Raw genomic sequence first — 22,854 nt, 5'->3', positions numbered from 1 at the left:
TCCTTTCATCATTTGGCATCAGAGAAAATCTCCCGTTTGAGCCTAAAACAGAGTCAAGTCAAGTCAGTTTTGTTTGTATAGCCCAATATCAAGTCCAGTTTAAAAAAATGCCCCTGGTAATAAAGAAAAACTTGGAGTGTAGTGGTGTCTGCCAAAATACTATCAGGAATATTAGATGGAGTACAGCAAAAAAAAAAAAAGAGAAACAGGACAAGCTAAGCCAATACAAGTTGAATCACAGAACGGCTCAAGCTATGTGGGGTTCATGTTTGCTCTACTGGAATTTTACTTCAGAAAGGAAAATGGATCTGGATACGAGAAGGTGTGGAGCCAAGAAGCCCAAGACAGAGTCTCAGGGATCTGATGAAGGCAATCAGCCGCAGCACTTCTCGCATGCCATACCTGAAAACGTCAGCTGTATCACCTGTACCGATAACAAGGAGCCGCAAGAGGGCAGCACCGGCTCAGAGAGAAGTAGCAACAGACACAAGACAGCAGGAGAGACAAAACAGGCCAGCAAATCAACAGTCTTGGGGCTTGATGATGATGACGGTGTTTGTGAAAGTGAAGATGAAGGATCAACTACTTATGTCCTGAACAAGTTATCCTCCGTTGTCCATGAGATGGAACCATACATCCTAGACATTGATCTGGATTTCTTCTCCTGTAAGAACCCCTTCAAGCAGTTGTACACACAGGTACAAACACTCAGCCTTCTGCCTATATTTGTCTTTTCTATGAGTTAGTTTTCCTTTTCAACCCATATAAAAACCATTTGTGTGAAACAGCCAGTAAATACATTCTTGGTTAACGCACACTGTAGCAGGTGCATGAGTCCAGTTACACCACTTGATGTCCTTTTGAAGATACACCTCCATGTACATATCCATCCACATGCATGCCAGTGCACTCGGTATAACCTTTGTGTAATTAGACATATTGCGGTGTATCCAGGTAAATTATATCATTATTATAGTTAATCACATGGCTATACCCTGACATAAGACTATATACTCCACAGTGAGTTTTAAACTGGGACCACATCCACTGGGTCACTGAATGTCCAAAATAAATTGAACTCTCTCCAAATACTTGTGTAACAACATACTACTATCTGTAGAAACGTATTAATACTGGTATTTGGAGGTGTGTTTGATTTGACTACAAGTAATGTTCTTCATTTTTTCTTCTTATCTTGGTTCCCAGGAGGAGTATGTTATTCTTCATGAGCTCTACAGCTTCAGAAGACCCAGCTCCAATGCTAATGAAGTGAGGGGTTTTGGAAAATAATAGCTATGAACTTTGTAAAGTCTGGCATACTAGATCCACAGAAACACAAAAGGCATGATTGTCAATATTTTGAGGCGTTTCTACATGTCAGGCCCCGCTCTCCCAGCCATTTTAATCTCAGTCTCTTTGGCTTTATTTGTTTACATTTTGTCTCATTTTCTGAAAACAAATCTTGTTTTTCTTTGAACCTGAGACTCACGGGATGAACAAGCAAATTGTATCCCTGGTGAATATAACAAGAAGAGGTACTATGAATGGATTAATTTATCCTTTATCATGCCTTACACCTAAAAAAAATTTTGGCACTTGCAAAGAACCCACACAGTTGTCTACCGGAATGCTGAAAAAGATCTATTTTGTGCTTTTCTCAAGTCAAAGATGCTTCAGAAAAATAGTTAACCATGAACAGGGAAATATAAGCAATCCAAAAACAAAATTATCAACCAAACAATTACATGCAAAACAAAAAACAGGGCTATTCAGGCCAAAGTGAACAAGTTGAGTTATTCGGTATGAGAAAAAGGTGAATCAGTATTATAAGCTGGATGGAGAGAGGGTGTTCCAGGTGCAGCTGTTGAGAACATATTGTCACCAAAACTGGGGAGGTAGGATTTAGTATGGAAAGGTGACTGATGGAGACTGGTTGGCATGACTAGATGGGTTGGTAGGGGAGAACGATATCAATGAATTAAGAAGGTGCCAGGCGATGTAATGCTTGATAAATGAGAAGCAGGATTTTGTAGGTGATGAATGCTAGGTTATGAATGTTGGAGTGAGTATTTCAGTGGCAGGGAAAGAGAGGGAGGACTGAATTCTGGCAATGTTAGGGGAAGTTCAACAATGATAATTTGACTGTGTAGCTAATGTTATGTTCCATTGAGAGGGAGGGGTCCAAGGTGAGTCCAAGGTGTGCATAAGGAAGGGAGAAAGGGTGGTGCAATCAACAGTGAGGGAGATGTTGCCATCTTTGGTAAGAACAAATTTGAATTTGATCATGAATTATGTTTCATCACTGAGGAAGTTGAGATGCATTCAAGATTTGATGACAAATGTTCAATGGTCAAGGAGGGTTATGAAGGTAGTTTGTGCTTATGTAGATCTGACTATCACCAGCATGGAGGGGGAAATTGTGATTCAAGTGACGGAGGATCTAATGAAGGAGGAGAATGTAGATTATGAAGTTGAAGGGACCTAGCATCAAGCCTTTGGGGGACCCCCTGACTAACTTCCACAGTGCCCCCAACACCCAGATCTGAGAGTCTAGTAAGGTGCATCTGCAGTCACTGTATCATAGGTGGTGCTCAGGTTTAGTAATAATAACTATTTATTTATATTGCACCAGATTGGACATGTAGTCCCGCCAGCAAGTTCTGGGTCTACCTCGGGGTCTCTTCCCAGTTGGACGTTCCTGGAAAACCTCCAAAGGAAGGCGCCCAACTGGCTGCTTGTGACCTCAAGGAGCAGCAGCTGTACTCCGCGCTCTCTCCGGATGTCCCAGCTCCTCACCCTATCTCTAAGGCTGAGCCCAGACACCTTGCGGAGAAAACTCATTTCAGCCACTTTGATCCATGATCTCACCCTTTCGGGCACTACCCAAAACTCATAACCATAGGTGAGGGTTGGAACGAAGATTGACTAGTAAATTTAGAGCTTTGCCTTCCAGCTCAGCTTCCTCTTCACCACAACGGTCCGGTACAACGTCTTCATTACTGCTGATGCTGCACCAATCCGCCTGTCAATCTCCCGCTCCATCCTACCCTCACTTGTGAACAAGCCCCCAAGATACTTGAATTCCTTCACTTGAGGTGACGACTCATCCCCAACCCGGAGGGAGCAATCCACCAATTTCCCGTCGAGAGCCATGGCCTCAGACTTGGAGGTGCTGACTCTCATCCCAGCCATTTCACACTCAGCTGCAAAACACCCCAGTGTGCGCCAGAGGTTGCATTCTGATGAAGCCAACAAAACCACGTCATCTACGAAGAGCAGAGATGCAGTGCTGAGGTTCCCAAAATGGACACACTCCAAACCTTGGCTGCACCTTGAGAGCCTATCTATGAATATCACAAATAGAATCTGCAGACAAGGGACAACCTTAGTGGAGTCCGACACCCACCGAAAACATGTTTGACTTTGTGACGAGAATATGGACACAGCTCTCACTTTGGTTATACAAGGACCAGGTGGTTTGTAGCAACTACCCTGGTACCCCATACTTCCACAGTACCCCTCACAGAGTGTTCTAGGGTACACAGTTGTAAGGCTTCTCCAAGTCCACAAAACACATGTAGACTGGCTGGTCAAACTCCCATGCCCCCCTCAGCACTTCTGCAAGGGTAAAGAGTTGGTCCATTGACCCAATTCTTTACTCAACTCTTTTTTCTTTTTTCTTTTTTGCTCTTTTTCTCAACTGGGATGAGACCCCGTGGTAGGGCAAAGCACTGCAGAATAGGCTAGGGAAGCCAAGGTGGTCCAGCAGTCCAGGGCAAAGCACTGCAGAACAGACTAGGGAAGCCAAGGCAATCCAGCAGTTCAGGGCAAAGCAATGTAGAATAGACTAGGGAAGCCAAGGCAGTCCAGCAGTCCAGGGCAAAGCACTGCAGAATAGACTAGGGAAGCCAAAGCAGTCCAGAGCAAAGCGCTGCAGAACAGACTAGGGGAGCCAAGGCAGTCCAGCAGTCCAGGGTAGAGCGCTGCAGAATAGACTAGGGACGCCAAGGCAATCCAGCAGTTCAGGGCAAAGCACTGTAGAATAGACTAGGGAAGCCAAGGCAGTCCAGCAGTCCAAGGTAAAGCGCTGCAGAATAGACCAGGGAAGCCAAGGCAGTCCAGCACTCCAGGGCAAAGCACTGCAGAACAGACTAGGGAAGCCAAGGCAATCCAGCAGTTCAGGGCAAAGCACTGCAGAACAGACTAGGGAAGCCAAGGCGGTCCAGCAGTCCAGGGCAAAGCATTGCAGAACAGACTAGAGAAGCCAAGGCGGGCCAGCAGTCCAGGGCAAAGCACTGCAGAACAGACTAGGGAAGCCAAGGCAATCCAGCAGTTCAGGGCAAAGCGCTGCAGAATAGACTAGGGAAGCCAAGGCAGTCCAGCAGTCCAGGGCAAAGCACTGCAGAATAGACTAGGGAAGCCAAAGCAGTCCAGCAGTCCAGAGCAAAGCGCTGCAGAACAGACTAGGGAAGCCAAGGCAGTCCAGCAGTACAGGGTAGAGCGCTGCAGAATAGACTAGGGAAGCCAAGGCAATCCAGCAGTTCAGGGCAAAGCACTGTAGAATAGACTAGGGGAGCCAAGGCAGTCCAGCAGTCCAGGGCAAAGCACTGCAGAATAGACTAGGGAAGCCAAGGCAGTCCAGCAGTCCAGGGTAAAGCGCTGCAGAATAGACTTGGGAAGCCAAGGCAGTCCAGGGTAAAGCGCTGCAGAATAGACTAGGGAAGCCAAGGCAGTCCAGCAGTCCAGGGCAAAGCACTGCAGAATAGACTAGGGAAGCCAAGGCAGTCCAGCAGTCCAGGGCAAAGCGCTGCAGAATAGACTAGGGAAGCCAAGGCAGTCCAGGGTAAAGCGCTGCAGAATAGACTAGGGAAGCCAAGGCAGTCCAGCAGTCCAGGGCAAAGCACTGCAGAATAGACTAGGGAAGCCAAGGCAGTCCAGCAGTCCAGGGCAAAGCACTGCAGAATAGACTAGTGAAGCCAAGGCAGTCCAGCAGTCTAGGGCAAAGCGCTGCAGAATAGACAAGGGAAGCCAAGGCAGTCCAGGGCAAAGCACTGCAGAACAGACTAGGGAAGCCAAGGCAGTCCAGCAGTCCAGGGCAAAGCACTGGCAGGAAGAGCAGTGAGCAGAGTCGCCAATCTTGAATCAAATCAACACAGCCACACACAGAACCATGTAACCATGTCAGAACAACCACAGGAGCTTGGGGAGGGAGACCATCTCAGGAGCATGGTTTGGACCACCACAGTTCAAAATTTGAAAATGTTTACTTATCACTAAACAAAAGTATACTAAGTATACTTACAAGTGTACTACTAGTACATATACTTGAACTTTACTTGAAGTTTACTCAAGTTTACTTAATAAAATAAACTTCAAGTATATTATTGTTTGTAAGGGTAACTGTGTGTTCACAGCGAGTGTGACACCCAACGTTGGCAATGTGAATCAGTGAAAAGTGAATGTAAAATGGCAAGTCGCTGTCACCCTGGGCCAGGTTAAATGAGGAAAAGGTCACCCACTCAGATTTTGTATGTAGAGAACCAAACAGCTTCAAATATGGCTACTAGACAGTCCCCCCTACCCTAAGTGTGACCTGGTGAAAATGGAGGACATTTAAATAGTTGCCGTGTTCTCCTTCCCTGAACTGTGCAGTGTCTTACGGTGGTTGAAACACAACTAGCATGGATGAAGGTTCAGCAAGGTGAATGGAGTTCCTGGTGACCTCTGTATGTTAACTGTAAAAATACAGACTAGCCATGTTGCCCACTACAAAACTAGACGCACACATACCGATATGCTCCAACGTTCATTAAATGGGGACGATGCTAGCATGTGAATGTTAGCTCAGTAGCTACTGGTCAAGCAGACTTCCTGATGATGTCACCAAGACATATTATCTATGTGACACGATTTGAACTTCAAAGGTTCAAGGGTAACCCATTGGATCCTCCAGTGGTTGATCCTTGAACATTTTTATTGAGCAGAAAGACATGTACAGCCTCACTGACAGTGATCTACAGACACTGGAGCTTGACTGTCGCCATACCAGGTGGTGATATTAAGGTGTGTGTGCTTTTCTCTTGCATTGTTTTACTCCAATAAAACACTGGAGGCAAGGTGAACGCTAACAAATTCTGCGATCACCAACATGCTGGAGTTAAGTATCCAACCTGTCTGGGTGGATTCTTCATGCATGGTGATATACATCATATATGCATGGTGATACACATCGTATATGCATGGTGATATACATCATATATGCATGGTGCTATACATTATATATGCATGGTGATACACATCATATATGCATGGTGATATACATCATATATGCATGGTGATATACATGCTATATGCATGATGATATATGTACATGATATATGCATGGTGATATACATGATATATGCATCATATATGCATGGTGATATATATATTCGCACGACACCAAGTGATTTGAGCAATTGGTCATGACCTGTTTGAGTAAGTAAATAAAGCAAACTAGAAACTAGGGCAATGCCGTTCACAAGATGGCAGCCCAGTTAAGCTCTCGAGGCAGATCGACCTAAGAAAACAACTAACAGCGTGGTCTTTTCATGAAGGCTAGGTTTCACTTTCCTCCACTGGTGCTGAAAGACAGATTTTTGCCGAGCCACACATATGTTGTTTTTGTTGTTAATGGTGGGACATGTTATGTCAGTTGTCATTACTTTTGGCAGATATATACAGACATGTGTTTAGACTGTTGTGTGTGTCTGTGTCTGGTGTCCAGGAGGAGCTTGTTGAGTGTGTGGATCATCGTGTACATCAGTTGGAGGACCTGGAGGCAGCATTTGCTGATCTGTTAGAGGATGATGGAGTGGAGACTGTCACACGCTTGGCCAACAATCCTAGGTAATGTCCAAGTGTAAATCTGTAGTCAGTCAGTACTGGTTTACTCTAGAACCTGGATTTGTTCAGCTCAAGTCAGGTTTTTTTTTTTTTTTTACATGCAAAGTTGAGACGTAAATTAGGTCCTGGGTTCGAGCCCCTGGGTAGTCAAACATTGGGGGCTGTCCCGGGTCGTCCTCTGTGTGGAGTGTGCATGTTCTCCCTGTGTCTGCGTGGGTTTCCTCCCACGGTCCAAAGACATGTAGGTCAGGTGAATCGGCCGTACTAAATTGTCCCAAGGTGTGTGTGTGTGTATGTGTGTGTGTGTGTGTGGGCCCTGTGATGGTCTGGCGGCCTGTCCAAGGTGTCCCCCCACCTGCCGTCCAATGACTGCTGGAATAGGCTCCAGCATCCCCGCGACCCTGAGAGCAGGATAAGTGGTTCAGATAATGGATGGATGGATGTGTGTGTGTGTATAGAGTGAGCAAGGTAGAGAAAGAGAGAATACACATTGATGAGCCAAAACATTATGACCACCTGCTTAATATGAAGTTGGTCCTCCGTGTGTGTGTGTGTGTGTGTGTGTGTGTGTGTGTGTACACACACACGCATACAGATTATATATATATATATATATAGTATATATACATATATACACACACACAAACATATATATATATATACACACACACACACACACACACACACATATATATATATATATATATATATATATATACACTCACTGGCCACTTTATTAGGTACACCTTGCTAGTACCGGGTTGGACCCCCTTTTGCCTTTAGAACTGCCTTAATCCTTCGTGGCATAGATTCAACAAGGTACTGGAAACATTCCTCAGAGAGTTTGGTCCATATTGACATGATAGCATCACGCAGTTGCTGCAGATTTGTCGGCTGCACATCCATGATGCGAATCTTCCGGTCCACCACATCCCAAAGGTGCTCTATTGGATTGAGATCTGGTGACTGTGGAGGCCATTTGAGTACAGTGAACTCATTGTCATGTTCAAGAAACCAGTCTGAGATGATTCGAGCTTTATGACATGGCGCGTTATCCTGCTGGAAGTAGCCATCAGAAGATGGGAACACTGTGGTCATAAAGGGATGGACATGGTCAGCAACAATACTCAGGTAGGCTGTGGCGTTGACACGATCCTCAATTGGTACTAAGGGGCCCAAAGCGTGCCAAGAAAATATCCCCCACACCATTACACCACCACCACCAGCCTGAACCGTTGATACAAGGCAGGATGGATCCATGCTTTCATGTTGTTGACGCCAAATTCTGACCCTACCATCCGAATGTCGCAGCTGAAATCGAGACTCATCAGACCAGGCAACGTTTTTCCAATCTTCTATTGTCCAATTTTGGTGAGCCTGTGCGAATTGTAGCCTCAGTTTCCTGTTCTTAGCTGACAGGAGTGGCACCCGGTGTGATCTTCTGCCGCTGTAGCCCATCTGCCTCAAGGTTCGACGTGTTGTGCGTTCAGAGATGCTCTTCTGCATACCTCGGTTGTAATGAGTGGTTATTTGAGTTACTGTTGCCTTTCTATCAGCTCGAACCAGTCTGGCCATTCTCCTCTGACCTCTGGCATCAACAAGGCATTTTCGCCCACAGAACTGCCGCTCACTGGATATTTTCTCTTTTTCGGACCATTCTCTGTAAACCCTAGAGATGGTTGTGCGTGAAAATCCCAGTAGATCAGCAGTTTCTGAAATACTCAGACCAGCCCGTCTGGCACCAACAACCATGCCACGTTCAAAGTCACTTAAATCACCTTTCTTCCCCATTCTGATGCTCGGTTTGAACCGCAGCAGATCGTCTTGACCATGTCTACATGCCTAAATGCATTGAGTTGCTGCCATGTGATTGGCTGATTAGAAATTTGCGTTAACAAGCAGTTGGACAGGTGTGCCTAATAAAGTGGCCGGTGAGTGTATATATAGACATAGATAGATAGATAGATAGATAGATAGATAGATAGATAGATAGATAGATAGATAGATAGATAGATAGATAGATAGATAGATAGATAGATAGATAGATAGATAGATATGCTGGAGCCTATTCCAGCAATCACTGGGCAGCAGGTAGCAGGTGTGGGGAGACACCCTGGACAGGCCGCAAGGCCATTGAGATATATATATATATATATATATATATATATATATATATATATATATATATATATATATATATATATATATATATATAAACTGTTTAACCGGTTACCCCTAGTGCAGTCTGTTCCTTTAGATGTTTTTTGATGGATTTGGCGGGTTTGGCATTGTCAGTGGTAGCTGTCTCCCTTCACCGTACTTGAGTGGAATTGAATAGAAATCAGTTTTTGGAGATCACAATGCCAGAAAAGTACATTTGAAGAAGTAAAGAGTAAAGTTTCTTTTCCGGAACAATGACATGGTAACCCAGGATCACCCGCATGTCATGGTGAACAGTTTGGTTGAGAACTATGTTCCGCCTGAGAATATCCGCCAGCTGTGAGGCTCAGCCTTACTTGTGACTTGACTGCTTTGCGGCTTGAGACTTGGAAGCCTGGACCTGAAAACAAAACCCAGCAGATTAAAAAGATGGATAATATCTCCTTTTGTCAGCTCGGACTGCTGATGAGCCATGTCGCTGGAGCCGGCGTGGACAATAACTTTCATAAATGGTGGAAATTGATTAAGGAGTCGTGGGAGTGTCACCGGGATGTCAGGTGTAGTAGCTCCAGGAAAGCAGCGCGTGACCGCATTATGCGGTCATGCATTTGCCGTTTTAAGCTACAGAGACAGATTTTTCGTTATTCAGCTCCATTGTTTTGGGATGAAGGGAGACAGCGCTACCCCAGACACCTCCAAATCTCACTAAATCACACCCAAAGTATCTGGTTGGATAGATTGAATTGGGGTAAGGGGAAAATTTTTTTTTTTCTTTATTTGGGGTGAAGAGACCCTTTAAAATGATTTAACGCCTCTCCCTGGCTTACTTTTGGTATAATGCTGTGTTTGTGTGTCTGTCTAAGTTGTCCAGCTAGATGTGATACTAACATCATGTTGGTTCCATACAAGTGCATGTTTATTCGTTTAATTCATTGTCATACACCTATGAAAATGTCCTTACAGCAGGATCATGAATTAATTTTCTTCTCGCTCATAAAATTTGGAATCTGTGGGTGTCCGGGTAGTGTAATGGTCTATTCCGTTGCCTACCAACACGGGGATTGCCTGTTCGAATCCCCATGTTACCACCGGCTTGGTCGGGCGTCCCTACAGACACAATTGTCCGTGTCTGCGGGTGGGAGGCCGGATGTGGGTATGTGTCCTGGTCGCTGCAGTAGCGCCTCCTCTGTTCAGTCGGGGCGCCTGTTCGGGGGGGGGGGGACTGGGGGGAATAACGTGATCCTCCCACGTGCTACGTCCCCCTGGTGAAACTCCTCACTGTCAGGTGAAAACAAGCAGCTGGTGACTCCACATGTATCGAAGGAGGCATGTAGTAGTCTGCAGCCCTCCCCGGATCAGCAGAGGGGGTGGAGCAGCGAGCGGGATGGTTCGGAAGAGTGAAGTAATTGGCCGGATACAACTGGGAAGAAAAACGGGGAAACCCGGGTTCAGTGCTTTTAAACAAACTAAAGTGCTAGTTGTGCATTGTGATACAGCCTTGTAAATAAAGAAGAGCTGTGGTTGAGTATGTCCATTTAAATAAAGAAGAGTTCTAGTTGAGTACGTTCATGTAATGAAAGAAGAGCTCTAGTTGACTGCCTTCACGTAAATAAGAAGAGCTCTAGTTGAGTACGTCCATGTAAATAAAGAAGAGCTCTACTTAAGTATGTCCTTGTAAATAAAGAAGAGCTCTACTTGAGTATGTCCATGTAAATAAAGAAGAGCTCTACTTGAGTAAGTCCATGTAAATAAATAAGTGCTCTAGTTGAGTATGCCCATGTAAATAAAGAAGAGCTCTAGTTGAGTACGTCCATGTAAATAAAGAAGAGCTCTACTTAAGTATGTCCTTGTAAATAAAGAAGAGCTCTACTTGAGTACGTCCATGTAAATAAAGAAGAGCTCTAGTTGAGCACAAGTTTATGTGTGTAAATAAAGAAGAGCTCTACTTGAGTGTGTCCATGTAAATAAAGAGGAGCTCTAGTTGAGCACGAGTTTCTAAGTGTGTCTACATGCATTTGTGTCCAGTACTGTGTATTATTTTAAATATTTTTGTGTTTGCTTTTAGGCTCGCTTCCCTCGCTAAACTGGTATCCAGTCTGAAGGCAAGAAACAACTCCCCAGACTATGAAATGGTAATATTTATAATGATGATGATGATGATGTTGATGATGATAATAATCAGGGATGCAAACCAGTTAGGTTTTAAAATAATTCATTTTGAAACCAAAATGACTTACGTGATTTGTGTAGATCTAATGAGAAATGCTTGCATGTACACTGCTGGCTGTATCCAAGTCTCAGCGTGGGTTCCGGCTGCATTGTTTATGTAGGGTGCGCTCCAATACTCGACCAATACAGTGCCTGCCTGTGCCAAATAGGTGCGGTTTCCACACCATTTGAATTCAGCACACAAAAGAGTACATGCCTACCTGAACCGAGGCTAGTGCTGCAGTAAACAAAGTATCACGTACACATTACATTACAGTCATTTAGCCGACAATTTTATCTAAAGCGACTTACAATAAGTGAATTTCATGTAAACACCACCTACTTGGTAACTGATGGGGACAGGTAAAATACACATGTACTGCTACACCCAATGTGACTCTTGTCCTATATTAGGTTTTTGCAGCCAGCTAAACTCTCCCTTGCATCATAACCTCCAAGGAACAGACCAGTGCTGTATATGGACGGAATTTAATAACAAGGAAGTGTGAAACTGGAAATAAACATACAGAAAAGCATACAGCAGTATACAATACAAAATAGCTTACTCAATCTAGAGTTACAGTTAGGATAACTAATCCTCTGTTTTTCAGGAAACAAAGGTGAGTATAAAACTAACATTTTCTTTGCAGGAATAAAATGTAAGTTGTAACTAATCAGGGATTGCATTGAACACTGTATTTACACTAGCATCAAAGGTATAGCCTGAATGCCATCATTAAAATGTGCTGTCGTAAATGTTACCAAAATTATACAAACAATGATGGGTAATAGCTTTACTTACAGATATTGCCACTCAAAGGGGTAGAAACTAGGTGATGGCTAATGTTGGATCATTAATATTGCTGTGTTGTCACACCATTTTCTTGTCGCAGGAAAAAGAAGTAGCTGAAACTGTGGTACTTAACTATGCCACTAGAAGGCAAAAGACTCAAGATAATGGAACTATGCCCCTAGTGGCAGGGAGGCTCTAAAAAGAAAGGAAACTTCCATTACGCTAACCGTCTGGCATTATTTAAAATGCAACAATAAACATTTACATAATCTAATCTTTTGGAGACAAGAGAAGAATACACTTTGAGATGGGTCTGGAGAAAGTCTTAGTAGTCTTGTGATGGGTAATTTGACCTCCACTTTCCTGACTACTCCATCTTTGCTTGGGAAAGCCTTCGCAATGACACCCGTTGCCCATTAATTTCTTCTTACTTGCTTATCCTTCAGAAGAACAATGTGTCCTTCCTTCAGGTTTGGCCTGTTTAGCTGCCACTTTTGACGTCTCTGAAGTGTGTTGAGATACTCTTTCTGCCATCGAGCCCAGAAGGCGTCAGCAAGAACTTGATCCCTCTTCCATTGATGCTTAAACATGTCACACTTGGTGAAGTCTCCTGGGGTAGGTAAGGCTACACCAAACTTCTGGGTGAGGAGAGCTGCAGGGGTCAGGATCAGAGGTGCTTCTGGGTCAGAGGGACAGGCACTACAGGTCTTGCATTAATAATAGCTGTTACTTCAGCCATTAATGTTGTCAGAACCTCATGAGTCAGCCTAGAGTGTCCAGCTTGTTTGAGCATTGAGTCGAGGATGCGCCGCACAATACCTATCATGCACTCCCACGTGCCACCCATGTGAGATGAGTGGGGTGGGTTGAACACCCAAGAACATCTCTGGCCGAGGTAGTCTTCCACACTCATCTCACCAGGACTCGGAGGATCCAGCCTCATCCCCTGGATGCACCGACAAAGTTGGCCCCACAATCAGACCACAGCTCCTTCGCAGGACCTCTGATCACGAAAAAATCTGTGAAGTGCACTGATGAAGCTAGAGGAGCTCATAGTTTCAATCACCTCGATATGAACAGCTCTAGTGTGGACATACACGTAAACAGAACCGCTCATATCTTACTGTTGGCCTGTCCACCTTTCGTATGGCATGCAATGACCTCCCATGGTACGAATACATCAAGCCCAACGTAAGAAAACGGAGGATCAATATGTAAGCGCTCAGCAGGTAAGTCTGCCATGATTGGCTGCTCCATTCTGCCTCGTAGCTTCCTGTAAGTCACGCATCTGTGGATGATGCTGCTGATAGTTCTCTTTGCTCCTACTACCCATAAACCGCTTGCTCTTACAGCTCCCTCAGTTAGGTGTCTTCCCTGATGCTTTATGGCTGCATGATGGTGATGGATGAGCAGTGTAGCGATGTGATGCTTCCCTGGGATTAGAAGAGGGTTGACTTCATATCTCAGAAACTTCGACTCTGTAAGGCGTCCTCCTAGCCATAGTAGGCCATTGCCATCAATGATCGGGTGAAGCTTGCGGATGGAACTGTTAGATGGTAAGTCTTGTTTTGCCATGATGCATTTGATTTCTTTTGCATATGCTTCATGTTAGACACATCTGATGACTGTGTGTTCTGCTTGGGTCAAGTCTTCATCTGTGAGACTTGTCTTACAGAGGTGCCAGCCTGCACAACTGATGTCATCTTTGGACTTGATGAAGCTGCGAGAAATGTGATGAAGATGGGCTACAGCTTTGACGAGGGTGGTCCACTGTGAGAAGCGCTCAAAGTGTGCTGAACCCAAATGACTTGTAGACACTGTAGTGGCCAGCACTTTCACCTTAGAGCGAATTTCAACATCTGACTCTGGGTCAATGAGTTCAAATGGGCCTTCTTCAGGGGTGTTACTCTCAGGCTGCAGAAGGAATGCTGGACCATACAGCCATGTGATACTGGCAAGGTTCCCTGCTGCCACAGACCGAGAGCCATGATCGGCAGGGCTGGGCTCCGTTGAAACGTACCTCCACTGGTCTGGCAGAGAAGGTTGCTTAATTCTCTGTACACGATTATTGACATGTACATAGAATCTCCTATTACGATTGTTGTGATGTATCCTAACGCCACTTTGCTGTCAGTGTAGAATGTAGTTCTGTCTACCTTCATGTCGAGTTCTTCTGTGAGAGCTCCAGTCTGGGAATGGTGAGCTCTGGTACTGGTGCCAGCTTGGTCTTACCCAGAATGAAGCCCACTTCAATGTGGCCATCTAGATGTGTGACTTTCAGGTAAGCCACTGCAGCTATAGCCTTGACTGAGGCATCTGAAAATACACAAAGCTGAGTATCCTTGGCTTGTGAGATGGAGAATGATACATAAGTGTGAGGAACATGCGGTGCCTGAAGATCCTGTAGCGAATCTTGCCATCTTCTCCAGTCATCATACATGTCCTGGGGCAGGGGGCTGTCCCACTCAAGGCCACTGTTGGAAAGCTCTCTGAGAAGGAGTCTTACTTTGATAGTCATAGGAGCTAGGAAGCCTAGAGGATCGAACAGACTATTGACTGTTGATAGCACCCCGCGGTGAGTGAATGGCTTCTGGCTCTGAGGAAGGTGGAAAGTGAACGTATGAGACATCATGTTCCAACTCACTCCCAAGCTGCACTCGACAGGAAGCTCGTCTGTACAGAAATCAAGGTCTTTGATTTCCTTGGCCCTGTCTTCTGGGGGGAAAGCATTCACCACGTCCACTCTGTTGGAGGCGATCTTATGGAGATGTAGATTGGAGAGTGCAAGCATGTTTTGAGCTCTCTGTAGGACATCAATAGCCTTAGCTTCAGTAGGAAAGGTCTTCATTGCGTCGTCGACATAGAAGTCCCGTTCTATCAACTGTCATGCCTCACTACCGTATTCAATTTCCGCCTCCCTTGCTGCCATTCTCAGCCCGAAGAGCGCCACTGCTGGGGAGGGACTATTGCCAAAGACATGGACTCTCATGTGGTAGTCTACTACATCTTTGCTGAGGTCGTTGTCCTGATACCAGAGAAAGCAAAGAAAATCTCTGTGATCTTCCTGAACAACAAAACAGTAGAACATCTGCTCTATGCTGTGACAGCAACAGGTTCCTTTTGGAAGCGGAGAAGCACACCCAAAAGGGTATTGTTGAGGTCTGGCCCCGAAAGCAGCACGTCGTTAAGAGATACTCCATTAAACTGTGCAATCGAGTCAAACACCACACGAATTTTACCAGGCTTCTGTGGGTGGTAGACACCGAAAGTGGGAAGATGCCATCTCTCTTTAACTTTGTCACAAGGTGGTGCCAGCTCTGCATGATTGTTATCGAGCATTTTTTGCATGAGCTCGACAAAGTGTGCTCTCATGTCTTCCTTCCTGTCCAGCTGGCGTCGAGACATAAGCTGCTTGTAGGCATAGGGTTTGTTGTCTGGGAGTAGACATCTGGGGCTGCAAAACGGGAATGGGGTGACCCAGCTGTTAGTTTCATCTTTGAAGACTCCTTCCATCTTCTTCAGAAAGAGCATGTCTTCGACAGATGGCGCAAGCTGGTTGTCTATATCAGTGCAGTGAAAGACAGTCTTTCCTAAACTCTCTTCAGTGGGTCTTGAGTATGGGCTTGAAGCTTGATGTTGATGGGGAGTGGCTTTCGAGTGACTCAGACTGAAGTTCTCCTTCACATTGATGCGGCTGTCACAGGGGGTGAGAAGGCTTGGGCGTCCATTATCTGACACATGCGTTTTTAGAGCACTCACTTTAGTTGGCTTGTGAGCACTGCCGAGGCACACATTGCCTATGATAACCCAGCCCAGGTCGAGCTTCTGTGCGTGTGGGTCATTGTCTCTCTCATTGAGCTGCTTTCTCACCTTGTGAGCTCTCAGAAGGTTCCGTCCAATGAGCAGGAGGATGTCTGCATCCAGGTCGAGGGGCAGTATCTCAGCAGCTATTGACCTCAGATGGTGGTGGTGTAGTGCGACTTCAGGAGTGGATATTTCTTCCCTGTTGTTAGGGATGGCATTACACTCAATGAGCGCACGGAGAGGAAAACTAATTTTCCCATCTACTGACTCTATTGTGTAGCTGCAAGCTCTTCTACCTGACGTTTCTGCTTAGCCAGCGCAGGTCTTCAGGGTGTATGGTTCAACTGTGCTTTGAATGTCAAACATGTCAAAAAAACTCCGTCTTTGCAAAGGACACATTATTTTGGTCGTCCACAATTATGTACATGTTCTTGCTGTTGTGTCGCTGACCTTCAGGAAAGACATGAACTATGCAAATCTTCAAGCAGGATTTTCTTGTGAATCCATTTCCACATACCTTTGTACATGTTACTGTAACATCCAGCTTTGATGAGCTTGCTTCCTGCCCGCCATGCTGTTTAGGGGCAGAGAGGGGCTGGGCCAGGGTGAAGAGCTGCCAAGTGCCTCTCACTCCCACACTCCGAACACCTGATGGTGACATTACAGTCCTTTGCCTGGTGACTGGTGGATGCAAGGCAACGGTAGCAGATGTTGTTGTATTTGATGAACTTCTTTCTGTCTTCAAGCAGCAGCATCCTGAAACCTCTACATCTTTTCAGTGGGTTTGGCTTGTGATGTATAGGACAGTGTCTGTTTAGATCTTCAACTACCCTTTCTACTTTTGTGGTTACCTCTGCTGACACGTCTGTCTTTTGCACTGTAACTGATGGCCTTCTGTTGTCATTACCCAGGGGCTTTTCTTTCTTGAAGCTGACAGAGGAGATAGGAGCTGTTGTAAAGCTTGGGTCATTACTTGCTCTAGTCTCTTTCTGAACAAACTCAGAAAGGACAGAGAAAGGTGGGAAGGCCACTCTATGCTCTTCTTTAAATGTTGACCCAACTGTTGTCCACTTTTCTTGGGGGTGAAAGGGTAGCTTCTCCACAATTGGACCTATTCCCCTGGCTGTGTTGAGGTAACTTAAACCAGGTAAATATCCATCTAGCTTTGCAGTTGACAGTTCTAAGAGCAAGTCTGATAGCTCTCGGAGCTTGTGAGGTTCTTTGCTGGAGAGCTTTGGGAAGTTCTCTATTCTAGAGAACAGAGCTCCTTCTATTGCCTCTGTTGAGCCATAGCATTCTTCGAGTCTTGTCCAGATCATACCTAGACCAACAGATGGATGACGTATGTTGACTGTTTTGACCCTTCTAGCATGTTCTGAAGACTCTGGGCCCAGCCTATTGATGAGCAGGTTTACTTCTTCACTGGCAGCAAGACCAAGGTCTGCGATGGTACTCTGAAAGGTAGCCTTCCAGCTGAGATAATTCTCCGGCTTGTCATCAGACTTAAGTCAGTCCTCCAGTTACCAGCTGGCTCTTTGCTAGGAACCTGGCGAGGTCACTGGTGGTGTTGTCAGTAGCTTCAAGGTTTGGCTTACACCTCCACTGTGGTTGTGGCTCGCTATAGGAAAGACGTTGTTGAAGTGTATCTCTTTGCAGCACCGGTTTACTGCCCTCTGGTGGTGATGAGTGGTATTGATTTGGATCTTGTCTGAAGTAAGATGTCTGTGAATGTTCTCATTCATCCAGGTCATGGTTATCCAAAGGAGTTGAATCAAGTGCAACTGGACTTGGTATATATCCGTGAAGACGTTTCGCCTCTCATCCAAGAGAGCTTGGTCTAGTCAGAAAGGCACGAACTGAGGAAGCCTCTTGGATGAGAGCTGAAACCTCTTCAAGGATATATACCAAGTCCAGTTGCACTTGATTCAACTCCTTTGGATGTCTGAAGTAAGATGTGAACTCTGGTGACGGTTCCACTTGTTTTTGCTGAGGGGTGACGTCATGCTGAGTGCACATGTCTTTCTGTCTTTGCGTAAGCTCAGTGTAGTTGTTTGAGTGCTTATTTATGTACTCACTCACTTTCTGCTCTGGGGTTACTTGGATGGTCAAGAACTCTAACTCTTCACTTCGCTCTGCAATAAGCTGAGCAGCAGCAGGCTGCATTACCACTGCTTTGGCCATGAAAGCGTCAGCTTCTTTCTTGGCTTGAAGTGCATCAAGAATTGCATCTAAGCGGACCTTTTCAACATTTGCATTTGCTTCTATGCGTGTTTTCGCTAAGTTAATGTTCATTTCTTTGTCAGCGTAGGCTGCTCTGGCTTTAGCAGCCTGTGCTTCACCCAGTGCTAGTGCTGCTGCCATACTGGCTGTAGTTGATGCAGACGATCTTTTCGAAGATCCTGCTGACGATCTAACACTCAGCTGTCTTTAAGATTTTGAGGACTTTAAGGAGTGAGGGGAGAGTGACTTATTCTCCTCACTGTCTTGACCTTGAGCCTCTAAATTTTCCAACGTGTCGATGAGGGCTTGACTAGAAAAGGCTTTATCAGTTACTGACCTCCGGCTGCCATGTCAGAGTCCGACAGCTAGTTGATGTCCCTCACAGAGTGCTATCTTTTCACTGTACTGCTACACCCAATTTGACTCTTGTCCTATATTAGGTTTTACAGCCAGCTATACTCTCCCTTGCATCATATCCTCCAAGGAACAGACCAGTGTTGTATATGGATGGGATTTAATAACAAGGAAGTGTGAAACTGAAAATAAACATACAGAAAAGCATACATCAGTACACAATACAAAATAGCTTACTCAATCTAGAGTTACAGTTGGGATATCTAATCCTCTATTTTTCAGGAAACAAAGGTAAGTATAAAACTAACATTTTCTTTGCAGGAATAAAATGTAAGTTGTAACTAATCAGGGATTGCATTGAACACTGTATTTACACTAGCATCAAAGGTATAGCCTGAATGCCATCATTAAAATGTGCTGCCATACATGTTACCAAAATTATACAAACTGTAGCAAATATGTAAAAATGCTTCAAAATAAAGATTCTAGCAATGATGGGTAATAGCTTTACTTACAGATATTGTCACTCAAAGGGGTAGAAACTAGGTGATGGCTAATGATGGAGCATGAATATTGCTGTGCTGTCACACCATTTTCTTCTTGTCACAGGAAAAGGAAGTAGCTGAAACTGGTACTTAACTATGCCACTAGAATGCAAAAGACTCAAGATAATGGAACTATGCCCCTAGTGGCAAGGAGCCTAGAAAAAGGAAACCGTTCCACTACAACACATGTTGTTCATTGCTCTGTCCTAGAAACACACTCGCGTTCTCCAGTGCAGAGAAATAGTCTTAACTTGATTTTTGATTATTGCCAACATGTTTGGTTACAGACGCCTTTACAGACACACCATGACTACCACCGAGGCGTTACAGTATTTACAGGCGTTGGACAGTGGTTTTTTAAATTGTTTGAAAAATAGTATTAAAGTTTTTAAAATTTTAATTTTGGTGTCAGTTAGTTTCCTAACAGACATACTAACATATGCAATGTATTAATATCTCAATTGGGTATTTATCTTGACAGAGTATAGAGCAGTGTTTCTCAACCCAGTCCTCAAGGAACCCCTATCCTGCAGATTTTCTTTGCAACCCTGAATAGGTACCTGTTTGTAGTAATTCAGCAGTGAATGTCAGAGTTTGCAAACCTTGCATAATTAAGTGCTGTGAGGTGATTGGTTGAGTAAGTACAAGCAGAGCTATCTATGCAGGGTTACAATGAAAATCTGCAGGATAGGGGGTCCTTGAGGACTGGGTTGAGAAACACTGGTATAGAGTTTAAAAACTGGCCGTCATTTTGACGGCCCATGGTCGTTCTAGGTAGCAGTGAAATCCCGGTCATTCTGGTGCTAAGGGTTTGATGTAGCTTAACAGCTCAGAGCATCAGAGGAATGATTTGTTTTTGGTGCATCCAGTCATGGGGCATCAAAGATGGCCATGCCACCACCAGTACTGTGATCCATTGGATTAGCATGGATCAGCTGTAAACAACATCCATTACTGTGCAGTGTCACTTTCCTTTATTCCTGAATTATCTTACTACCCCACCGTCTTTCCCCATTCTGTTTTCCTCCTCACTTTACCCACCCTCTCATCACCCACTCTCTCTTCAACCCTCTCTTTATTCCTTCTTCTGATCCTACCTCTCTTCACCTCCCTTCCTTTGCCCCCCTTTTACCATTCCCTCTATCATCCCCTCCCTCTCTGTCCTCCATGTGTTGATCCTCCCCTCGTATAGCCTATATCATCCTTCTGTCACTTTCCATCCCTATCCATGTCTCCGTTCACCACCTTTGTTGTCTCCACCCCCCCCCCCCCCAGGTACATCAGGCTGGGTTAACTTGTGACTACTCCGAGCTGCCCCACCACATTAGCACTGATGAGGAAATAGACAGGTTGGTCGTTGCGGTAGAGCTCATCCTAAAAGCCCTGCCCAAACCCACACTGGTCACTATGTCAAGGTAAATATACACACAGACCTACACTCGTTTATTAGTCGTGTTGCTTATCCCTTTAGGCTCTCTCATTTCAGCTATTTATATCTGTATTCTACTCTTCAATCTTTCATTCGCCAAGGAACACACCTTTTCTAATGCCTCACACTGTGCTGTAGGACGTCCAGGAACTAAAGTAGAAAATAAGGAACTTCATGAGTGTAGGAGATTTTTCCCTTTGCGGGATAAGTTTCCCCATTGATAAAAGTTTGTTTTTGCAATGTTGCAAACTACGGCTCAGCACAGTTTTTAATGCTTCGACACCACATGCTTCGATGCCATGCAGTCCATCGACTGCACTCTACCTACGCCTGCGCTCACACTGGAAATTGGCAAGGAAGATTCCTTCAGGTGCCTTTGTGAAATAGCCAAGACAGGAAGCTTGGCGACCAAAAACACTTAAATGAATTAATGAAACACAGTTATACCATCTGCTCCTTCTTCACGCCTTACTGTGAACCATGCTGCAGATTGTTTTTCAACAATTTATGTTTTTGCATAGCACAGTGGTGTCGGACATTCTTGTGTAAGAAGTGGGGTTGTTGTGAAGCATCTAGTGTGTTGGTGTAGTGTTGTGTGCTGTCACGTCTCACTCTCAACCTTCACCGCTGACTAGCAGACATGCGAACAGGAGAGCCGAGCATGTAAATCTCTCCCTACCAGTACATAGCCTCTCCAACAGCAAACCCTATGTAGCGCCTCCTCGTGGCGACACACGGTAACTGTGTACACCTTGGACCCTGGCTGAACTACAAGGGACTCCGAGGAGGTCTGGCCCCTAGACGTGCGGTACGCGGGCGCACCGGTGTGTGGATAATCCCTGATGCCCACGAACCAGCCCCCAGCTATAGGTTAAATAGTGCCACCTAGTGGATACCTCGAGAGAGGAATAGCCTACGGGAGTAAGCCCCTACACAATATCAACGTCCACAGTGTTGTTGTTTTTTGTTTTTCTTGTCCTTTTGTGTGTTTAAGTGGGAGAGTACTGCTGGCGTTGTGTGTGGATGCCGCTTCTCCCTCTCGTAGCCCCCCTTCCCATCCACCCTTGTATGTCTGTGTTGTGTTTAGCTGATGTCTTGTTTCACCCCGTTTATTGTAAAGTCACTTTGAGTGTTAGAAAAGCGCTATACAGCTCACAATTACAAAGTAGTCCTGAAGGGCTTTACAATCAGTACAATATACGACACCCTCTGTCCTTGGACCCTAGACATGAATGAGAAAAAAACTCCACAAGGAAAACCTTATTAGGAAAAAATGGGAGAAAACTCAGGAAGAGCAAGAGAGGAGGGATCCCTCTTCCGGGACAAATAGACACGCAGTAGGTGTCAAATGCACAAAATACACTAAAGTAACTGAATGGCAATGTAAGCATAGATAACATGCAGAGCGAGTTAATGTGAACACATAGTTAATGCATGGAATTTAACATTGGACGGACTCAAGTTACCCTCAGTCTTTTGTCCTTAATGATAAGACTGTAACTAATAAGGATAATATGATTGGTGGTTTTAAGAAGTTATTTTTAAGTGTGGGACCAAAACTGGCAGAAAAAAAACCCAATGACCGAGTGTTTCAACAACCAGATGGAACTGATGAGGACTATGGAGATAGAAATCCAAGTTCAAATGTTCTTAGAGCAGTAGAAGAAGCAGTAATCATGGATATTGTAAGCAAACAAAACTTCTACTGACTGGAATAAAATGAATATCTCCTCACCGAGGTCATCCTTCAGGGCGCCCCTGTGGGGTTTCGGTTGCGTATGTTTGTTTAAAGCATGGGGCGCTACTCCACATGTGGTTCTCCGCTAATTGGAGATTTTGCGCCTTTCTGTTGTCAAGACGCATTGATCATCTGCAAAGCCACGATGTCCCCTGGTCCATAACATCAGTCTATGGATGAATGCACCCACCTAGGACTACTGGTACCCATAGGAATAGCAGGATTTATTATTGAGGTTTACTCCTCTAGATCCTAGGACTACTGCTATCCATAGGAAGAGCAGGATTTATTATCAAGGTTTACTCCTCTAGATCCACTGTGTTCTGCCCTGTTGTCTCCTGACAACGTTAACAGGATTACCGCGAGGAGGGTGTGGCTCTTCAACACGCACGGACGGTCATTCATCATGGAGAGGCTATATTTTGCACTTCATATGATGCTGGGGTGTATGGAGACCAAATTAATATGAAAATATGGCAATAGTCAAGAAAGGCATCGATGGTACTGCAAAACCACTAACACATCTGTAATTTGTCATTTCACACTGGTAAATTTTCAAGCAAAATGAAAATTGCAAAAGTTATACTAGTATATAAAACAGGGGATAGACACCACTTCATTAATTACAGGCCTGTTTCTTTGCTTTCCCAGTTCTCCAAGATATAGGGGAAACGCTTTACTGACAAACTAGACAAATTCATTATTCATTCACATTGCT

The 22,854-nt window shown here is 44.8% G+C and overlaps 1 protein-coding gene across 1 annotated transcript in view; it reads left to right on the top strand.

Moving 5' to 3' along the window:
- c14h5orf22 (chromosome 14 C5orf22 homolog) overlaps positions 1-22,854 on the top strand; it is a 48,300-nt gene that overhangs the window by 22,626 nt on the left and 2,820 nt on the right. The window contains exons 5-9 of the mRNA XM_056293149.1: positions 295-698; positions 1,207-1,269; positions 6,767-6,888; positions 11,111-11,177; positions 20,245-20,384. Coding sequence (XP_056149124.1) covers positions 295-698; positions 1,207-1,269; positions 6,767-6,888; positions 11,111-11,177; positions 20,245-20,384 — 796 coding nt within the window. The remainder of the gene's footprint in view (positions 1-294; positions 699-1,206; positions 1,270-6,766; positions 6,889-11,110; positions 11,178-20,244; positions 20,385-22,854) is intronic.

Source organism: Lampris incognitus, chromosome 14 (assembly GCF_029633865.1).
Source record: "Lampris incognitus isolate fLamInc1 chromosome 14, fLamInc1.hap2, whole genome shotgun sequence".
Lineage (NCBI taxonomy): Eukaryota > Metazoa > Chordata > Actinopteri > Lampriformes > Lampridae > Lampris > Lampris incognitus.
Note: the sequence above shows the minus strand (reverse complement) of the source record. Positions and strands in the feature narration are given on the sequence as shown.